Here is a 23,176-nt window from a genome sequence, read left to right on the forward strand (position 1 = left end):
TGATTCATTGCTCATCTTCTAACCATTTGTTATATAACTTCACGACTGTTAGAATTTTAAGGAATAAGCACAGAGTAAGGGTGTTTTGCCACCAGAGATTTGCTATGTAGCTATGCTATGCCCGTTTCCAGTGCCGGCGTAAGGGCCACTGATACCCCGGGCGAAAATATTGTGGCGCCCACTTGAGGGAAGCAATATCAAGTGTTAGTTTTTTGAAGGCGGATCCAATCGGCGGCGGCATCGGCGCCCCCAGAATTTGTCCTCCGCTAACGTCGGTCACCGGTGACCACCGCGGCGTTCAATGTGTTAAAGTTAAGCAACACTAGCCGAGGTTTGTTTTTGGATGGGTGACTATCCTTACCTCTTTAGCTAGCCATGGGTTCTTGCCGAGCTCGTCCTCCCAGATGGTCCCTTGTTCGAAGGTCGCAAACCGGCATGGTACCAACGCTGTGCCCGGAGCTATGTGTCTGAAAGATATTGAAAATCATCAGCCACCGTGGAAGTGACAGCAGTGAAGAACTAATTCCTCAAAAAGGCATTTTTTGAGGGGGAATATCATCCAATGACTTCTCCCGCTTCAGGTGAGCCGAGAGGGAGTGTCAGACTCTTACTGACTAAAAACCACCCCGTTCCTACTCCTGCTTTTCGTTCGAGCCGGAGCCCCGGTAAACCCGCTAGGTAGTCCGCAGCTCCGGGACCCCGCCAAAAGGCTGGCAACGCATTCGTTAATCCTTTGGTGTTGCGAGTGTATATGATTGCTTACCATCAGGTGATCCGGAAGGTCATTTGCCCTTTGCCATTTAGGGGCGAATTAATCAGTATAGCTCATCTCACTTTTCTCCTTTAAGTGTGGGAGAGCCATGCGTCGGCACGAATGGGCCGGCTCGACCGGAGTGATACCACGGCCTCACAGAAAACAGGAAACAATGCTTGCGTTGTGTTTCAATGGGTGAGTGCGGTCACCGGATCAAAATCGACTACTTATCCCCTACCGACCCAATTATACCCTCTTCCCAATCCCCAATTCCACAACAATCCTTAAATTCTTAACCCCCAAAAGGTCGGCAACGCACTTGCAACGCTTCTGGTCTTTCAAGTGTCTATCGGCGACGGCGATTGCTTAACATCAGGCTTTTTTGTCTTCTGCTGTCCACTAGTAGTCCACAGACTACTGGTACCACCAGTAAAGGACCACTGCCTTAAATACCATACCATACCATCCATTAGGCGGCTCAGCAGTATCTATTAAAAATATATAGCGGACCATGCACCGTACGATCAAATATGGTACATGAGAGCTCCATGTTTGTAGTCTTGATACTTTAAATGTGATATAAATTCATTACCTGTTAATAAGATCCTTGCCGGTCGCCTCGTATATGGCTTTGGAGGACATGTTTGTGTGTCTATGTGTTCAACTGTCAACAACTTGTAGCGGCCTGCGTCATATGGATGAGGGGTACTGCTGTGGACAATACATATACAATACTTTAATTGAGAATGTTAATATTACGTAAATTGAAAAAAATACCTGAACATTCTTATATTATTTAAATAGCTTCAAAACATTATTAAGTGATAACCTACTACTATAAAGGGGAGGCCTTTGTTCAGCAGTGGACGTCTCTCGGCTGATGATGAACCTACTACTTAGTTATAAGTATTAAAAAATTATAAGTATTAATATATGAGACGTTGTACTATGACATGTCACAGTAAGTACAACGTTAATTTTGTATGAGAAATTCAAGTCATCAAAACCTTAGATGCATATAATTTGGTCAGGTTTGATTGTACGCCAAAACTAAGTATACAGACCAATTCGTAACATCGCGGGCTTCATAGTTACACACATGTCTAAAAACGTTAACATTCTCCATTATATGATATTAAAAACATACGAGTATCGTCAAATATTTGTCGCATTGGCTGGTTAAGGTAAGCGTCCACAGGTCCGTATCGTACGCATTCCGTATGACGTCATCAGTACGCATCGCATGTAGGCATTGCTGATGATGCGGTCCGTACGATGCGGATCAGTGGTCGCACTTGTATGAGTTTCTATACAAGAGAAGAAGTTGCGTGCGATGCGTACGAATCGGGCCTGTGGACGCGTACCTTTAATCGGCTACTACAAAAAGTTTACATTATAACTTTCGTGAGACAAAATAACATTTCTTACGATTTTTCCCTGTCTTGTTTATTTGTTCGCGCTAATATATGGAATAGCTGGACCGATTTTGACGGGACTTTTATTGGCATAAAGTCCGTAAACCACGCGAACGAACCGGCATAAGCTAATAAATAATAAAAGTTAGTAGACGAAACGTATGTTCGCGCCAAACTCGCGAACGGCTGCATTACATTAGATAATTTCTGTTTTTATAAAGTAGCTTATGTAGTAAGGAGTAACTTAGGCTACATTTATTAGTCACAAAGCCCGTAATCGACGCGAACTAAGGCGCAGGCATCAGCTACAAAACTAATTATAAATAACAGCAGTTCGAGAAAGGTAACAAGCAGCCATGTTTGATTAAAGATATTACATATCTAGACCACTTTCTAATTTCTTCTATAAGAGTAAAACTTTTTAACCTCTCGTATGCCGTATATAAGACAACAATAGAAAACACATTGTGTCTCGCGTAGATCCACGTTCCAAACATACAAAGGGTTAAACTAAGTACTGCTTAGTCTCCATCACCACTTGTACTATTCCTGCGTGTGCTATGTAGCTATGCTACGAAGGTGTAATAGCTAAGCTGTGAAACTATGTGACCGTTTCCACTGATACTAAGCTATGTAGCTATGCTACGAAGATGCACCGCCGCGAAGTAACTGCTGTAGGTACTTTGGTCTGCACATAACTACACCACTTTTTTTTTTGAGGGGTAAAATCATTCTATGAGTTCTTCGAGGCGGGAAGGAGTTTCAGACTCTTACTGACTAAAAACCAACCCGTTCCTACTTCTACCCTTCGAGTCGGATCCCCGGTAACACTTGCGATCATGCGGCTTACCTACCAGGCCTATTTCGCTCATTTAACGTTATTGTCAGCCAAGATGATAACAAATATGTGGTTGAACACATTGAACGCCGTGGTGGTCACCGGTGACCGACGTTAGCGGAGGATTTGTCTTCAACAGTTTTCTATTGGCAGTCAAAGACTTAAATTAAGTCCTAAGAGGTCTCCCCATACGATATATAAAAATAAGTACTTATGTTTGGAGTATACACTTATGGGTCGATTTCAAACAGAGATAAAAATGTTGTCATCTGAAATAACTTCGGGTTTTTCTTGCGATTGTTTTTGTTTTTGTTTTTATAATATAGTCTTCATTTACTATTTCACGTTCCAAAACAAAACAATACCCAAATGTGTGCCATTTGCGAAAAAACTATAACTATAACATTTAGTCCGTTAAGAATAAAATACTCATTTTCCGTTTACGTTGAAACAAAGCCTATTAAAAACGAAGTTACTCGTAGAAATTAATTTTTTTTAATATTTCATATCATCATGCTACGCAAGCATTCAAAAATAGTATATATTTTTCACCTGAGAATAATAGAATACTCTTATCCTAGTGTTTTAAACATTAATCACGGCTTATCTATCATTAGTGTAGCGTAAGTTAATACCGTCATAATATTAAATCCACGGAGCTCCCGGGCCCCCGCCTCACCCCACCCGCCGATACGTCATCAGTGGCCGTGCAGCGTTCATTCAGAGCGGTAGTGCGTTTCGTAGTTTTCGCGAGATATTCATATATCTACAGATTTCAGTGCCGTGGACAAAACTCGACTCATTCATCTCTCAACCATAATTACAAAAGGTATGTAACCGATTTTTTATATTACGGTGTTTTTTTATAGCTAACAAGAACATAAATATTTTAAATGTATTCGACAGTCGTCTAGAAAGTTCCACAAGCTTAAAAAAATATTGTTTGTTCCAAATATCATTAGTGTTACTATCATTCGTGTAAATTTTTCGTGTAACACGAATGATATTGAATGTAACACTAATGAAATATTATAAAAATGAATTATAAAAAAAAATATAGGCGGCTATCAGCCTGATAAGCGATCGTGCACACGATGTCGTCACCGCGCCGTCGCCGCACCGTTACACTGTAGGTATATACGAGTCGCGCGAAGCCCGCCACCGCGCCGCTGACGCGCGCTTGCGTTCTGTTTGTTTCATTCCATTACCGGCCGCGTACGAATTCGTGTAGGTAACATAATGGAATGAAACAGTCAGGGAGGGAGGGGAACGCGAGCGCGCGTCGGCGGCGCGGCGGCGGCGCGGTGGCGGGCTTCGCGCGACTCGTATATACCTACAGTGTAACGGTGCGGCGACGGCGCGGTGACGGCATCGTGTGCACGAGCCCTAACGTCAAAGATAATATTTATTTAAATTCTCCTTTTTTGTGTGTGATGTGAGGAAAATCAATAGTTATATTTACATGATTATTTACGAAATTTGCTATAAATTATTATATGTGTTTATATTTTGAGTTTGTGTGTTGCTTGGTATAATTTAGCTAGGGCTTAATTATTATTTTATTTTTTTTAGGACACTATGCCGAATAAGAAAAAGATGAGTGAAGATGAATTAGAAAGAAGAAGAATAGCAAGGAGAGAAAAATATAAGCAGATTAAAAACGACCCAGAAAAATATGCCGCCGAAAGAGCTAAAAAAAGAGAAGCTTATTTAAAACGTAAAGAGAGTAAGAAGGTGAAAACTATCAACCAGATGTCTCCAAGAGAGCAAAGATTGCAACGGAAAAAGTGGAGGGAAAATTCCAAACGTTATCACGAAAAGAAATTAAAAGAGAAAAAGGTACAAGAAGTGATTGTTCCACAAAGAACTGAAATAGATTATACAGCTGATGATAAAACTGGCGACCCATTGGATGCACCTGATACAGAACGACAAAATAACTTAAAAAACAAAATCTTATTGAACAAAATTAAAGCTTTAAAACGAAAGCACCTCTTGGAAAAGAAAGAGATGTCATGTTTAATAAAAAAATACCAATACAGGTGTAGAGTTCTATTGCGAAAAATTAATATTTTGAAAAATAATCAAGAAAAAGAAAATGTGGATAGTAAAAAAACAGCCATAAATGCAGCTAAAGAAGATAACACAAAGTCGAATGCTGTTTGTCCAAGACGAAATTATGACCTCTATAGGAAGTGCCTTCGCAGCCGTTTACAAAAGAAGATTTTAGAAGGAGGCAGAAGTATCCAAGAGTTAGTGGAACGATTTTATGAAGATGATATCAATAGCCGAAATACTGCTGGTAAGAAACAATGTATTAAAAAGTTCGGAGTTACGAAACAAAAGCGGTATTTACTGGACTCTGTAAAAAAATTGCACAAAAAGTTTATGGAAGAAAATCCAAACATACGAATAAGCTATGTTACATTCGCACGACTACGTCCGTTTTGGGTTTACCTTCCTAAAGATGACAGAGATACATGTGGTTGTACAGTTCACACAAATATGGATCTTTTAATCTCGAGTTTGAAGAAAAAAGGGATAGTTGATATAAACAACTTCCAAAATATGTTGGATATTATGTGCTGTGACAAATATAACCTTAAATGTGTTTCTCGTAAATGTCAAATTTGTAAAAATAAAGTCATACCATACAACGAGTTCAGTAACGATCAAGAAATAGAATACTATGAGTGGGATAGGGCTAAGAAAAAAGTGGGTCAAAAAGAAATTAACATCACTAAGAAATTTAAACGCACCACTCAAATTAGAAATCTGATATTAAAACTAGAGGATTCTCTTCCTAAATTTTTCTCACATACTGCGAATATTATTAACCAATACCAAATTATAACCGAGTTGAAAAAATCCCTGAATGACTATGAAGCTTTAGTCCACATGGACTTTTCGGAAAATTATACTTATAAATTCGCCGAAGAAGTACAAAGCTTGCACTTTGGAGGTAGTCGTGGCCAGGTTTCTTTGCACACCGTAGTAATTTATATTAAAAAGGGAAGGGAAATCATTAACTATTCATTATGTACTGTTAGTGAATGCACGCGACACGATTCACCAGCAATGTGGGCTCATTTGGAGAAAGCACTGGAGTTTGTATTTGAAAAATCTCCTAATATTACTACAGTGCATATACTAACCGACAGCCCTTCGAGTCAATACCGCAACAAGCATATATTTTATATTATGACACAGCTGCAAAATGTCTTCTCATCTTTAAAGTCAGTAACTTGGAACTATCAGGAAGCCGGCCACGGTAAAGGCGCTCCAGATGGTGTTGGTGCCGTAGTTAAAAGGACGGCTGACTATCAAGTGAAATGCGGTCGTGATGTAGGGGACTTTTCAACTTTTATTGATGTTGTGCGAGAAAACATAAAAAATGTCGAAATAAGGGTTGTAGAAGAACATGAGATTAGAGAAAAAGAAATTCTTCTCCCTAAAAACATAGCTCCTTTTAAAGGAACTATGTTAGTCCATCAAGTGCTTTGGAACTCAGAATCGGAGTTCCTTGAGTTTAGAAAATTGAGTTGTTACGAGTGTGTCGACACCATTTGTAAGCACGACAAGCATATGCAATTGCATAAAATTTACAAAAGTGCAATAGAATCAGAAGTCGGTAATGTTAAAATTATACCTCCTAATAAGAAGATTAAAATATTGAGCGATGTCACTATTAAACACGCCAATAAGCCTAATAAAGCACAAACTACTCGCATTCGCAAAGAGCAGGTTACACCACTTGCTAAAGTCAAAGATACTTGGCAAAATCAGCCATTCATAGTATCTCGAACAGAAGCATCTGGATTTGGACAACATCAACAAGAATTTATTTCATTTTTGACTCAGCATCAGGAATCCACAACCAAAGATTGATTGAACAATTAAGACCTGATGAAGATATAATTAAGGAAAGTAGAAGCATAAATCAAAAGATAATTTTATATAAATAATTAGACATTAAAACCAAAGAAAAAATATACCAAAATCAGAAAAATTATGGATAGATTAAAACAAAAATATTGATTGTTATAATATGGAAGACTTAAAAACTTAAAAAAAAATATACCGACTTGAATTAAAAACCCCACCAAAAATATAAAAATACATAACTTTAATTTAAGAAGTCGGTGTTACTCGGTTTTACGAGTATTTGTTGGTTATTAAACACCGAATTCCGAAATTAAAGTTATTTTTATATTTTTAGTGGTTTTTTTATACAATAGTTAGTATAGCAAAAAAAAAGAATTACTTAAATCGGACATTTGTAGTTCCGGAGATATGCGGACACTTCTGAAATTTTTAAAAATCGGTTAATTTAATCAGTACTTTATATTTGTTTAAGACTGTGCTTAGTTGTTACTTGTTTGAAAATTGTGCTTAAATGAATAAGTATATTAAATAATAATCCTAAAGTTCCTCTAAGAAGACTGAAAAGTTGTATCATTTATGAATGTTAAGAAATATTAAACTGATTTCATCCATTTGTGTTAGTTTTATTTTAATTTTTTGATATATAGTCGTTCATCGCATGAAAATGTGTGGTTACATACAGTTGTTGTTTTTATATTATCATTAGTAAGCATTTAATCTCATTAGTGTTTTAGATAATTTCATTAGTGTAACAACATCACTCATTCGTGTCACTCTGATTTAAAAATTTCAATAGTTTTCATTAAGAAATCATTAATATTTTATTTGACTTATGTTAATATAACCTCATAAAGTGAGGTTATACCATTAAAAACCAAAAAAACGGGTATTTATGAAATCAAACAAAAAAGTATAATTTTAATTCGAAATTTGAAATCGACCCTTATGCCTATCTCCTCATAGAAAAACAAGCGTCATGTTATACAAAGAATAAATAGACGTAATACATGACATAATGTTTGGTTTAGCAAAAAATATAGGTACCTAATACCTATCCAAGTTATTTACTGTCAGAGTAAACGTAAATTACACGCTAGTGTTAAGATATTAAGGACTATATTGGCGTGATTCTTTTGGCTTTTACGATTTTTTTTTTTTTTAATGTTTAGAAATGTTTTGATTACCGGGTCTCGTAAATATAATCATGTTTTTTTTTTTTCGAATATTTTGGTTCTGGAAAGATTTTTTTATAATGTATTTACTAGCATTTCGCTCTCACATTTTAAACCTTTTCTAGACTTCCACAAATAATTCAAGACCAAAATTAGCCAAATCCGATAGGGCCGGAGTCGGATAGTTATTTCAAAGATTGTATTTGTAACCAACTTGCAGAAATAAATATCATTTAAAGCCGATAGATGTGGCAAAAAGGATTTTTACATATTTAGTAAGAACTAGGAAACTCGGCGAACTCCGTTTCGACACCAATAGATTTCCTGTTTTCCTCTTGATTTTTTTTTGCTATTTTTCAACGAATGCAAAACCGTGGAAATCACTTCGTTCTGGAGTTATAGCGTCAGGAAGGACAACCCACCGACTTATTTTTCTATTAGTAAGAATATCTAAATGCCAACCAAACTTAATTTACCAACCAACAAATAACAAAAAAAAAAAAAAACATTTAAAAAAAGAAGGAACGCGCCGCCATCGCCTCACCATTGACAACACGCGAGTTGTGGCGGGCTTGCTTCCTAAACGCGCTCTGATTGGCTGAGCGGTGCCGTGGTACGATCGCATGATCCGATCTCGGAGCTCGCTACGTCATAATTTCGAATCAGCTGAGGTTATGCGCGATCCGGTACCGGCATGGGTACAATGACTATCGAATTCGCGAAACGGGATTTCGGTGTGGAATTTCGGGGAAGATGGATTTTTTTCCCTTTACTATCTATAGTGAAGATCTTTCTTTGGAACGATCTGTGCACTTTAAATAAATGATAAATGATATTTATTTTGCATATAGGTTACAATGTAACTCTTTTACACGTCAATCTCTTAAATAGCTAGATGAGGCCGGCATTTCCTATCGGACTTCTCTGAGAAAAAACAAACTCAGAGTAAGCAATAGAACTATCATAAAAAAAATATAATAGATAAGTTGTTAAAAGAGTAACCTATGGAGTTTCTTACTCGTTCTTCTCCATAGGAATCTACACTTTGGAACGGGCAAATAGAGCAACTAGAGGACTGACCGACAGACAGACGTTATATATTTGCTTTGACGTTCAAAAGTGCCTTCCTGGTCTATTTGAAATATATAATTTTGACTTTGACTTTGTTAAATTGATGATTCTCTTTTTTTATAATATTAAAAGACAAAACTCATATTTGCTGATACTCATACTCACTGAGAAATATTCGAGAAGTAAATCTAGACTAATAAATAAAATTGAAGTTTCTGTTTGTAATATTGAAATAACAGCTTTTTACTACATGCATATGAATATGCATACGACACTTACAAAAATATTTATTTTTTTACAATTTTATCTGTCTGTCTATTTGTTCCGGCTAATCTCTGAAATGACTAGACCGATTTGGACGGGACTTTTATGGGCAGGTAGCTGATGTACTGAAAGTCACAAAGTCTGTAATCCACACGAGAGTTTTAATAAGTCCTCTTTAATACGAAAAAACTAAATTGAAATCACTGCCTCCGTTCGGGAGTTATGATGCCACAGACAGACAGACACGTCAAACTTATAACACCCCTCTTTTTGCGTCGGGGGTTAAAAATAAGCTCTGAAGACGACTTGCTAATCCATTTAATCATCAAGGCATTGGTTTATTTTTTTATATATATATTATGTTGTTCGCACGTGAGTTTAAATAAGTTATTATTAAGCTTATAATGTTATCCCATCAAAAACATCCTGTAAAAAACCCAAGTCTCGCAGCTCAGTCTTTCTACCGTCAAAAGTTGTGAGATCCATGTAATACCAAGTCGGTTAATCTATTTAGTGTCTACTTGAAGGACCTTCTGTCTTAAGTTATTACATAAGTTATTATCATGCCAATATTAAAAATATTTAACGTTTTAAACAAATAGATCGACTTGGACATCGCTTGATTTGATTATTAGTATGTATCACACTACACAGCACGACGGGCCAGCGACCAACAGGAACGAGAGTTTCAATCGCGTGAGGCGCGAGAGACTAAAGAATCTAATATAATATTGTAATATTCATTTTGTTTTCATGCGATGTCCAAGTCGATCTATTTGTTTAAAACGTTAAATATTTTTAATATTGGCATGATAATAACTTATGTAATAACTTAAGACAGAAGGTCCTTCAAGTAGACACTAAATAGATTAACCGACTTGGTATTACATGGATCTCACAACTTTTGACGGTAGAAAGACTGAGCTGCGAGACTTGGGTTTTTTACAGGATGTTTTTGATGGGATCTCACTTCTTTTTGTAGACCCTTTCTTTTTGATACCATCTACTTCTAACGAATTTTGTTAAAGGTCTTATGATATTTTCTTATTTTTATATGTAGTCTTCCTCTTTTTCTTTTCCGGTACTACTTCTTGAGCTTGAACACCCTATACCCCCTCCCTTGCCTCATATGGTAGGTACCTATCTACACCTATTAAATTTATAACCACCACCAACCACCAACTGCATAAATAACTTTGTAATCCCATATATTTATATGGGATTACAATGTTATTGATGCAGTTGGTGTATTTGGAAAACTGGACCGAAATTACAAAATATTTAAGTTTTCCCATGATTAAGACACTAAACTCTATATGTATTCCAAATATGAAGCTTCTAAGTCTGCTAGAAGTGCCTTGGACTTTTGATGATCGGTGAGTCAGTGAGTGACAAAATTTTGAAACTTTAACAAGTTGTCATTCTTAAACTACTGGTTCAAATTGACTGAAATTTTAAATATTCCGTGTTTATACAATGCCGGATTAGTTACTGAAGATTCAGGTTTCTTGCTTTATCCACAACCGAATTATAGGGGGTCGAAAAAGGCCCGAATTGCTTCGAGAAAAGGATGGTGCGGCCGTGCCGCTTTTTTTTGCTCGACTTGGCGGGGGCACTGCCGTGCCCCCAGATAATTCTTAGTTATAAAATATGATATAATAACTCTCATTAACAGTGACCTTGTTATATCAGAGAAAAATAAATAATTAGCATTGTGTTTAGCTCATACAAAAAATATATTCTTGTAGGTGTTATTACAGCTTTATTAAAATTTATTATTCTTTCGCAACTATCCTGCTATATAATGCTGGTTTCAGAATGAATTATGATTAAATTTAATCAAACACATGCGAAAATTATAAACCATTATTAAACTCAACTACAAAACATCTCAAAATTAGTCAAGCCGTTTAGGAGTTTTCAGCACACGCATTGTTCGAAAGCAAACAAATAGTATTAATATTACGTTAACGCGTAAAATGACTGTAACTAATCTAGTTAAGCGTAACAGGTTCAACTTATTGTTCAGTCCAATCAGTTATAGGTACTATAATGTTTACATAGTAACGTTGGTAAGATTGTGGTGACACATGACAAGTGACAGATGACAGAAGTCGCACATAGACCATCGACGAGCAAATCAACGGATGACGTCATAAAATTCCTACATCGCAAATGTGAAGTTTACATGCGAATAAACATGGATAGAAAATCCCAACGAACAACAGTTGGGCAGAAAACCAGGTATGATCACCTCGCTTGGTCGGAGGATCCTCCTTTTCTTAGGGAACTTTGCTCACTGTTCCCTAAAAGACCAATATTAGTTTTTTTTAAATCTTTTAGTTAAATAAGACACCTAATTTAGTATGAGTTTACTTTACGTTTAAAGTAATAAAAAATTAAAGCGCCGAGCGCGCTCTCGTTTCGTTTTCGTTTAACGTAAAGCAAACTCACACTAACGGTACCGTTTACCCATACGAGTGAGGTTTCTAGAAGCCAACTGGCCCCAAAAAGCCGGTAAAGCACTTGTAACTCCTCTGGTGTTTCGGGTGTCCATGGGCGGATGCACCAATCAGATTGTAATGACTAAATGCAGCTTTTTTGAGTGTATACATCTATAATATAAAAAATATAGTCGGGTTTCCCTTCCTGAAGCTATAACTCCAGAATGCACGAACCGATTTTCACGATTTTGCATTCTTTGGAAAGGTCTTGGGCTCAGGAAAAATTTCAAGAGAAAAGCAGAAAAAAAATCAAGAGAAAAGCAGGAAAACAGGGAAAATCATTGGTGGCGAAACGGTGTTTACTGGATTTGCTAGTACATACATAGATCTACTTTCCATAATTGTGTCTGCAAAATCACCGTCATAAACAAACCTAATTTATCAAAAAGCATAGCTACCAATAAAAAAAGCAATTGAACAATAAACCGTAACTACGTATAAATAAGCGTCACATCACATTGTCCTTGAACTTGCGAGAATGCCCCACTTCGCTACCACTGACTCAGTTCTCGATAACGAATTACGTATGGGCAAGGATTTGTTTCGTGATAAAATATTTTTATTGTAGTACTAGCAAACGTTAAGTGTGAGAGAGCGATGCTTCGGCACGAATGGGTCGGCTCGGACGGAGTGATTCCACGGCCTCACAAATTACCGACGTGAAACAACGCTTGCGTTGTGTGAGTGTGTGAGTGAGATCTCAATCTCCGATTCCCCAACAACCCTTAAATTGCTAACCCCCAAAAAGTTGACAACGCATTTGTAACGCCTCTAGTGTTTTGGGTGTCTATGGGCGACGGCGATTGCTTACCATCAGGTAATCATCATGCGCATATTTTCTATTAAAAATTTTCTGGGAATATGTCCCATGCTTTTTCATTCCCAGAACAACAATTTGTGGATCACACAAAGAGTTGTTCCGTGTGGGAAACCAACCAGCGACACGTTACGCAACAGCCGGTTGCGACGCCACTGCGCCAACCGTGCAGTCAATGCACTCTACAAAGTATGAGAGTACATACACTCGCCGCATTTATGTTATGTTCGCGATAAACTCAGAAACTACTGAACGGATTTCGATGCGGTTTTCAACAGCGGATAGACAGATTTTTGAGAAAATCTAAAGAAAACACAGTATTCAAAGTGATCCCACTTTTACTATTATTTCTGAAGTATTTAATAAGTGACTGCCTCGTAGGTCGAGTGATCGCAAGTGTGACTGCCGGACAAGAGGTCTCGGGTTCGATTCCCGGGTCGGGCAAGGTATTACTGTGGTTTTTTCGGTTTCTCAGTAGTAGCTCGGAGTCTGGAATTGTGTCCAGTATATGGCAATAGGCTCACCCCCTATTACACGGGACTTATAACACAAATGGTGAAAAGTGAGTGTACATTGTATAGCGGCATTACGTGCCGTAACGAACACCTTTGCCTACCCCTTCGAGGATAAAATTGCGTATGTAATAAGCAAGTTATTTTATTATTCTTCACTGAAAACCTCAAGAATAATACGTAAAACGTCACGCTTGGCCACTAGGTAAAAGAAGCGGCCATTAGCAAATACATATATTTATACATAGGTACCTACTCTATTTAATTTATATATACTTTACATATATTATTATGTAACCGTGACGTAGAAAACTAGTTAAATAATTAAACTAAGCCAATGATTGCATAGTCGAGGACGTAATTAGTTTTTAAGGACAAATAGACTACGTGAATCAATATTTTTTATATGGTATAAGCCGGTAAACGAGCAGACGGATCACCTGATGGTAAACAACCGCCGCCCATGGACACTTGAAACACTAGAGGCGTTACAAGTGCGTTGCCGGCTATTTGGAGGTTAGGAATTTAAGGGTTGTTGAGGAATTGGGAAGAAGGATAATTGGGTGTCCGGTAACCTCAATGCAAGCGTTGTTTCACGTCGGTATTCTGTGAGGCCGTGGTATCACACCGGTCGAGCCGGCCCATTCGTGCCGAAGCATGTCCCACACTTAACTATAAGAAAATCGCGGATGGGCCTCTTCTACAGATATGAAAGCGGTTTATAATCACCATACGTGGCAGGTGGAAGGTGGATCGTAATTTAAAAGGTTCAGGTTTATCAGAGAGCACTGCTGCCCAGTCTCTGTCAAATGTGTAGTGTACATAGTACACAGTAGTGTAAAACGTCTTCTTCTACTCAATACTTTCCACATGTAAGGCTTAAGTGGTAAACTTAACTATTACTCTGATTTTGATGGTATTCAACAGAGTCCCATCAAAATCAGTAAATCAGTTTCCGAGTTACAAAGTAACAAACGTTGTAAGCAATCACGGATCAATTACGAACATTAAAAATTAACCCTATTAGCAACGTTAATAGATTCATTTTCGTGTAAACACGCTACTGACGTGCAGCTAAGCAATTACGTTTCATAGTAAATCGTTTAAAGTCGTCATTGTCGTCTGAATGGTCTTTCTAAGTCTCACATTTTTATGTTAATTCATGCTAAGTGATGTTCGATAGGGCATTTATACTTTTACGATTTCTTGTACATAGTTTGAAAGTAAATTGGTTTTGTAATTGGGTCAGATTTAAACGGCATCAAACTGCCTCTTTGACCAAGTGGATGCAAGTTCAATTGCTGGGCAAGGAGTTCTGATTCCCGGGTCGAAAAAAGTATTACTGGGCCTTTTTCAGTTTTTTCAAAATTTCTCAATAGTAGCACGAAGTCTGGATATGTGCCCGGTATATGGCAATAGGCTCACCCCCAATTACATGGCACTTATAACCTAAATAGTGAAAAACGGGTGTACATTGTAGAGTGGCATTATGTGCACCACTGCCTACCTGTGATATTGTTGGTAAAACGGTATCACTAGTCGGAAAAAAAGCTATTCCTTGTTCTCTTCATAACACACAGAATCTAATTCGGTGCAGTCGTTCGGGAGTTATGCCCTAAAATACATTTTAGTGATTAATTTGTATTGGAAATAAGCAAGCCCGGAATAAAAGCTTTGCAGGTTTCTTGGAATGGAAATGGGGAAGACCACAGAACGTTTAAAAGATGGTATGAAGAAGGTTGATCTGGATGGCAAGAGTTTAATGGAGACAGGGATAGAGGATATTGAATGAGTCTTCTAGCAAAGTTATGGCAATTCCTATTGCCATGATTTTAGCTAGCTTTCTTTAAAAGGCAATTAGAAAAAAAGAAGAAAATAATTGACTGCATGGTTGGGGTGGTGACTGGGCAACCGGGTGTAGCTTGTTCCAATTCCCGCAAGAAGCAACTCTGTGTGATACACAAATTGTTGTTTCGGGTCTAGGTGCGGCCCCATCTGTGGTAGTCTGGCTCTTTGAGGCGAGCGCAAATGAGGGCTTTATAACACTATAGAGCGAACTCATGGTCTAAGTGACACCTTAAGCGTTATTTTCTTAGAAACAATATTTGCATTAGTTACGCTTCATTAAGACCATAACCTTGCTGTGTGTGACGCATCTGATGGCATCATAAATCTACAAGACCAAGTACTACATCTACCTACTAAAATAGCATTGCTATCTTTGAAAAAGGACGATGGGGTTTTAAAAAAGGATTTTTTGGCTTTGAAATGAGACTTCAAAGGCCTAAAAGAGGTGCATCTCCTATAAGTCGGGATCTACAATAGATACAAGTGTAAAAACACCACTCACAAGGTTTTTTAGACTGCCTAAGGATGCTTCTGCACCAGAGATGTGCAATGTAGCTGTGCTACGAAGATGTAATAACTAAACTGTGAAACTATGTGACTGTTTTCACTGATACTAAGCTATGTATCTGTGTGACAAAGATGCGCAGCTCGAGTATGCGATGTATCGAGTAGGTAAGCCATCCGTGAAACTGCTTAGCAAGAGATTCCGGATATTTTTGATTGGATAGGAGAATACACGAGCAGTCGGATCACCTGATCGTAACTGATCGGTGCAGCCCATGGATACCTGCAGCACCTGAGGTGTTATAAGTGCGTTTTGTCTACGTTTTTGGAGCTTCTAGTATCACTCCTATGAAATGAGTCGAATGCTCATTTAGCACTTGCCTACAAATAGAGTAAAAAAATAATTTTTATGAGATTGACGTCAATTTTGACACTTGTCAGGGTCATTTCCATACATTTTTTTTTAACGGGCGGAAAAATCATATAATGACTTCTCCCGCCTTGGGCGAGGCGAGAGGGAGTGTCGAACTCTACTGACTGAAATCCACTGCGTTACTACTTTTGCTTTTCGAGCCGGAGACTTGGTAACCCGCTAGGTAGTCCGCAGCTCCGGGTAGTATCATCCCCATACATTGTGTTTTCTATTCTCTTGGTAAACAAGCGCTTAAGTGGCATTTTGCTAGAGGTATTGGCGAGAAAGGGAGATCTGTGCATGCGAAATTAGTGCTTGTATAGTCAGAAAACAGGTCAAAATAACATTTTCTGGACAGAAAAAGGTGGTAATTCTATATATATTTTGCTTACGACAAAACTATATTGTGTGGCCCGCCTAATAGCGTATAATGTATTCATTTAGCGTGGAGTGTAACGTCATAGCGATGTCAAAGGTCGGAATCGATCGTCGCACGCCACACTACAGATTTACTTTAAAAATTACTATTGAGAACTTCTTTATAATAACTTGTAACATTGATTTCTATGGTATAGGAAATATAGAAGCACAAGATGAATTCAGGCATTTTATACTGTATGGAGATCACTCATATGACTTAAATGAAACTACAAGTAGTACTCGTCCACAGAAGCATAATACAACTTAATATTTCAACAAAAACCGAAAAAATTACTTAATAAAATAAATATTAAATAAATCAAGTATTAAATTCTGTATGAACAGCTCCATGTTCCTTGACCACAGAAGAACTGTAATGTTGTAGGTTGTCTAGGAATGTTACGGACATGTGGCGCGGCTGTTACGAGTATTGCCGTATTTGTAAAGAGTGTCAAAATAACTCAAAAAGAACACTGCAGTTTTTGGCTTATCCGCGACTCCGATGCCCGGAGTATCTCTCGTGACGGTTGGAGCATGAAGAGGTTCGTTCCCTCATACCTCTCCTCCTTCTTAGCTAACATGACTGGTTCGCAGAAGGAGACGGCATCCCAGTCCCCCTCGCTCCGTATCAAGGCCGGACACAAAACCTCTGTCCTCATCTAATGACGTAACAACCAGCTTAACATGACAACAATCAGCTGATTCGATCTTAACGATGTCGTTGGCAAGACAAGGATCAGACAAACAGTAGCTTTATCATCATTTGGTTGATACCATCGGCAAGCACTATTACTTGATCACGTCACGTCATGCACTTAAATATTAGCCTTTTTTTTGAGGGGGAAAATTCTGGTGTCAAATTCTTACTGACTAAAAACCACCCCGTTCCTTCTCCTGCTTTGAGCCGGAGCCCCAGTAACCTTTTACGTTGTCCGCAGCTCCGGATCAAATATTAGGCTAGTAACGTTATATTTTTATTTTTTTATGCTATAAGCCGGTAAACGAGCAGACGGATCACCTGATGGTAAGTATGATAAGCAATCGCCACCGCCAATGTATACTTGAAACACTTAAGGCGTTACAAGTTATAACCAACCCACATTGAGCAAGCGTGGTGATTAATGCTCAAAACTTCTCCGTGTGAGAAGAGGCTTTTGGTCAGCAGTGGCCACTTATAGGCTGTTGGTGTGAAGTTAAGTGGGTGTGACTGTAATATGCTTGGTGCCTGTCAACTGAATCTAAGCCAGTCTCTGACAAGCTTGCCAGAGACCTTGCTGTGATTTTAATTAAAAATATTTTAACTATTATAATTAACCAGATATATTTCTTGCTGGCATTGTCACTATCAGTTCACCTTTAATTTTAAAAGGAAACTAGAAAGTCTAAGTTCAATCTAAAGGTCATAATACAAACCTGATAGCTTTAGAAAGGAATTTTATAATTTCATTGAGCCTGTCAAAAGCATTTAGACCAAGTGGGTTTGATGTTTTGAGAGTGGCAGTTCTAACAACATTACTTCGTTGATTTATGAGTACAGAAATCATTGCCTATGTAGTTTTATGAAGGTTTGAACATTATTTTTCTATGGGAGAAGCCCGCCATTCTCTCCAAAAGAACGCTACAACTTCTGTAAGCCAGGATCTACAGTAGATACAACCATGAAAACGCTGAAACATTAATGTCCGACGCGTCCCAGGGACATGAATGACTGTCTTGGATCCCGCAAGGAATAAACAACGAACGCAATAAATCAGAGGATATTATACAGAGAGAGAGAGAGTAGTGTCAAGTTTAATGTTTAGAAGAATCTACATATTTCATCCAAAACTATATTTTCCTCCATATCAAATATTTACGTGAGTAAGCCGAAAAACATAATAATTAAGTCCTAATCACACGATTCCGTAGATACTAGATATTTATAATATAAATCTTCAGTTACATGAATAATTACATATTATCTCAAACGATTATATCAAATATAAGTATGTGGTGTAATCTTATCAAGGCCTTATGTTGAATAACAACAAAAAGGCCCATCTGTTCCTATGTTAACACAGGGTGTCTGATATTTTCACATGGAGGTAAAGTACCTTAAACACTGTAGACTGTAGATTGACAGTTCGACTGAAAGATAACTTAATTTATTGTGAAAAGAATTGGACCTGCATTTATAGATGTTTTTTGCTAAAAAATAATGACCTATCTCAATCCAAAATTATGATCGAATTCGAGATTGCTTCGCTTCAAGCTTCCTTGTGCGAGCTGCTAGGGAGTGGAACTCCTTGCCGGAGTCTGTTTCCTGATGGGTATAACCTGGGTGTCTTCAAAGCCCGAGTGAATAGGTTGCTTTTGGGCAGACGTTATAGTCAGGCGAGATAGCGGCCAAACGTCGGCCCATTTAACATAAAAAAGAATAGCTTCTGCCTGCGTTAAATATCCAAACCAAGTTTCACTAGATGACACACTGACTTTAGGCATTAGGTACAATTCATTTATCACACATCAAAAATCAGATTTTTTTAAAATAACAATCAATAACAAAAAATGTGTAATAGGAATTTCCGCACCTAATTTATATTTATCTGTAGATCTATAGATATTTCCTCAGAAAATCAAAATAAATCACCTTTACACTTAGTACCTGCAAAATGAAGAAGGTCGTTTCTAACTGACTGACTTAAGGTCATTGGGAGAGACCTGTGTGAGAGTGCTTTTCCACCAGAGATGTGCTATGTAGCTGTAATAGCTAAGCTGTGAAACTATGTGACGGTTTCCACCGATACTAAGCTGTGCGAGTATTAATCCGGTCGAGCCGGCCCATTCGTGCCGAAGCATGGCTCTAATACACATTTTTTTTTATGGAATAGGTGGCAAACGAGCAAGTGGGCACCTGATGGTAAGCGATCAGCGCCGCCCATGGACACCCGCAACACCAGAGAAGTCACAGGTGCGTTGCCGGCCTTTTAAAAAGGAGTACGCTCTTTTCTTGAAGGTTTGAAGGTCGTATCGGTTCGGATATACCGCTGACGACAGCTCGTTCCACAGTTTTGCTGTGCGAGGCAGAAAGTTGCGCGAGAAGCGCACAGTTGTGGCCTGCCAATATTATTTTTTTATAGTATAAATAAAAACTAAGTCATTAGGCATATAGGTAGATAATCGTATTAAAGATTCGTATTATTATGTATCACACGTATGATTCAACATTTCACTTGCATACTTGAAACACTATCTAATCATTAAGCAATTAAGTAAATAAATCAAATACCTATATACCTTTATCGATTTCTAGACTAATAAATACAATTGGAGTGTCTGTTTGTAATATTGCAATAATCGCTTTTTATTACCTACATGCATGTGAATACACATACGATACATATATCAAAATGATAATTTTTACTATTTTTGTCTTTGAAATAGCAGGAACGATTTTGACGGGACTTTTATTGGCAGGTAGCTAATGTACTAAGGAGCAATTTAGGCTACTTTTATTAGTTACAAAGTTCATAATCCACGCAAGCAAAGCCGCGGGCATTACCAAGTAAACGATAAAAGTGAGTTGACGAAACGTATGTTCGCGCCAAACTCTTGAACGGCTGCACTGCGTTTGATAATTTCTGTTTTTATAAAAAGTAAGGCAATGACAGTGCTTTAATGTCATTGCCTTTATGACAGTGCTGGACTGTAGGCCTCCTCTACATAATTTCTATAACCATAATCCACATAAGAAGAGAGCATTTCTGGAATCTCCAACTTGACAGGATTTTTAAGCTATGCTGCGAAGATGTAATAGCTTAGCTGTGAAACTATGTGACCGTTTCCATTTATACTTAGCTGTGGAAGGAAGATGTGTAGCTCGAGTATGCGATGTATCGATAGTAGGAAAGCCATCCATAGCACGCATCTTTCCATATAAAAAAAAAACATAGCTTAACTGAGTCCGTTTCCACCAGTGCCGAGCTATGTGTACCAATGAATACGATTGGTGGAAGCCAAACGTATCCACAGCAACGTAGCCTAGCACATCTTTGATGGAAAAGCACTCGAATAATTATCTTACAAGTTCATCGGCTGATTTATGAATATGTGTTAAAAACGTGAACCAGTCTTTTAAATAGACAACAAAGGGTATAAGTTAACATGTGAATTGCGCAAATGACGTTATGACCTAGTTTAGGTCATAGGTACATAATATTAGAGCTGAATTTTCCTTAAAGAGGTCGACGGAGGTGTGTCTCATTGATTTTGCTTCCTATTTTATTAGATCAATACACAATAAAATTAAACCCGATCTTTAAACAAAATGACTTTCTTAATAGAAAGTAAGTTTGGTCGGGTTTGTGCTATTTCGAGGCTATAATATGATATGTATGAGTATGAAAAAGTAAAAATAAATACAACATATTAACTTTTACTTATCAATAGATTATAATTAAGCCTGTAGATAAAAATAGGACATTTAAGACACCCATCAAATTTAACCCCCCAAAAAAGCCATCAGACGACCACAGATGGGGCCCAGGAAGGCTAAAGCCTGATCCAGAGCTGCGGACTGCCTTACGAGTTTATCCAGGGCACCGGCTCGAATGGCAGGAGTAGGAACGGGGTGATTTTTAGTCAGTAAGAATGTGACTGAGGGAGAAGGTTTTGGATGATTAAAGAAAACCCCCAAAAAGGAAGACATTTTGGCAATTTTCTAACGAAATACAACACGAGAAAAATTCTCACCCGTTTTAACGTACAAATATACAGACAAGGCACACAGATCAATAATAATAACAAGTATGGGACTAACTTTGACGGTAAAAACGTCACGAGGAGGCGAAAGGTTAAACGTATTCTCGTTATGTACGCACAGATCATATATTAACCAGTTAAGCATTTAAATAGACAGTAATAGACACTATAGTGTTAAAAGAAGATGCAAAACTAATGTTTAATTCATGTGTGCTAAGGTTTAAGATGCCTTGCCTTAGAAAAATGAGGGTTTTTGCATCGCTAGGGGCGCTAGGGACGCTTCAAGTATATTGCCCAATAAAAATATTAATTTGCAAGTGTGGGAGAGGGCACAAATGGGCTGGCTCGACTGGACTGATATCACGGCCTCACAGAAAACCGACGTAAAACAACGCTTGCATTGTGTTTCCTGGGGTTACTAGAGGCCTAATTACCCTCTTAGTAATCCCCGATTCCCCAACAACCCTTAAATTCCTAACCCCAAAACCCCCTGCAACCCCTTTGGTTTCAGATGTCCATGGGCGCTGGCCAACGCTTACCATCAGGTGATCCGTCTGCACGTTTACCGGCTTATATCGTAAAGAAAATCGCCATAAGTTTTGGTAAAAGGTGCACATTACGGCAAAGTTCAAGTTGTTATGAATAAAATATACTTAAGCAAGCATAATGTGAAATATTGTTATAAATGTCTTGACTTTAAAACTAAACTGAATTAAAAGGTAGTTAAGGTCTAAAACAACGGCCATAGTTCTATATTTATCTGTTAATAGTGAAAGGAAACTAAATGGGTTAAGGTTTCATACTCGTTCTAGCGACAAAAACTAGAATTATAACTAGATATCAAGCATTTGAAACAGTTGCATTGTCTCAATATCATTAGAACTTGAGACGGGATATTTACCATGTTTATTTATGTCTATGAGTTTCTGATATTTCGGCACTGTTGCAAGCGCTATGATCACGAACATGGTAATTTAAGAGGCTGTTTTTTTTATTTGCATCATATTTCAAATAATGCATGCGGTGCTAGCCTATAAGAAATTGTAATACTTAGATAAATATATAATAATTTCACCTTTTAAATTAGTATATACAATTGTTGGTTAGCCAGAAATAATTAATAAATAACAGTTGGTGGGCAATCGGGGATTGGGAAGATGGGGTATTCTTATACAATAGGGGTAATTGGGTCTCCGATAACCTTATTCACACAATCGCTGTTTCACGTCGGTTTTCTGTGAGTTTAAGATCTGTGAGTCAAGAAAGTCAGACTATTACTGACTAAAAACCACCCCGTTCCTACTCCTGCTTTTCGAGCCGGAGCCCCGGTAACCCGCTAGGTAGTCCGCAGCTCTGGACAGCGGTTCCCTGCGACCTTTATCAACTATTTGTTTAAGGTCTTACCGACCTTGACATTGACCTCAGAATCATGAGCTTTTTATTAAGGTTCTGTAGCCAAATGGCAAAAAACGGAACCATAAGGGTTCCGTTTTTTGCCATTTGGCTAGATTCGTCATGTCTGTCTGTCTGTCTGTCCGTCCGTCCGTATGTCACAGCCATTTATTTCCAAAACTGTTGTGCCTACATAGTTGAAACTTTGTAAAATGGTGTATTTCGGTAACCGCTATTAGAATTTTGAATAAAAATTAATAAATATAAAAATTAAAGGGCTCCACTCCACAACTCCATACATGGAACTGATTCAAAAAATGTGTGTCCCACCCTAACTTTTAAAATAATAGTGTGAGAAACCCGAAAAAAATATATGCTGTAGATTTCAATGGAAACTAACAACGAAAATTAGTTTGAACGAGATATCATTATTAATTTTTAAGAAATAAAACATCATTTTCAAAAACCGCAAATATAACTTTGTCGTTCATACAAACACTATGTAAAACCCAGTGGTTTTACATCTTTTATATTACTTGCTGTTACGGAACCCTTCATGAGCGAGTCCGACTCGCACTTGGCCGGTTTTTTTAGGCTTTGCCCACAATTGTTCCGGTGTTTTCATGGT

General features: G+C 37.8%; 1 protein-coding gene across 1 annotated transcript in view; it reads right to left on the reverse strand.

Annotated features, from left to right (window-relative positions):
- LOC118278502 (ATP-citrate synthase) overlaps positions 1-23,176 on the reverse strand; it is a 49,438-nt gene that overhangs the window by 24,562 nt on the left and 1,700 nt on the right. The window contains 2 exon segments of the mRNA XM_050703833.1: positions 362-467; positions 1,347-1,465. Of these exon segments, the coding sequence (XP_050559790.1) occupies positions 362-467; positions 1,347-1,396 (156 nt within the window). The 5' untranslated portion in view covers positions 1,397-1,465.

The sequence above is a fragment of the Spodoptera frugiperda genome, chromosome 24 (assembly GCF_023101765.2).
Source record: "Spodoptera frugiperda isolate SF20-4 chromosome 24, AGI-APGP_CSIRO_Sfru_2.0, whole genome shotgun sequence".
NCBI classification, from domain to species: domain Eukaryota; kingdom Metazoa; phylum Arthropoda; class Insecta; order Lepidoptera; family Noctuidae; genus Spodoptera; species Spodoptera frugiperda.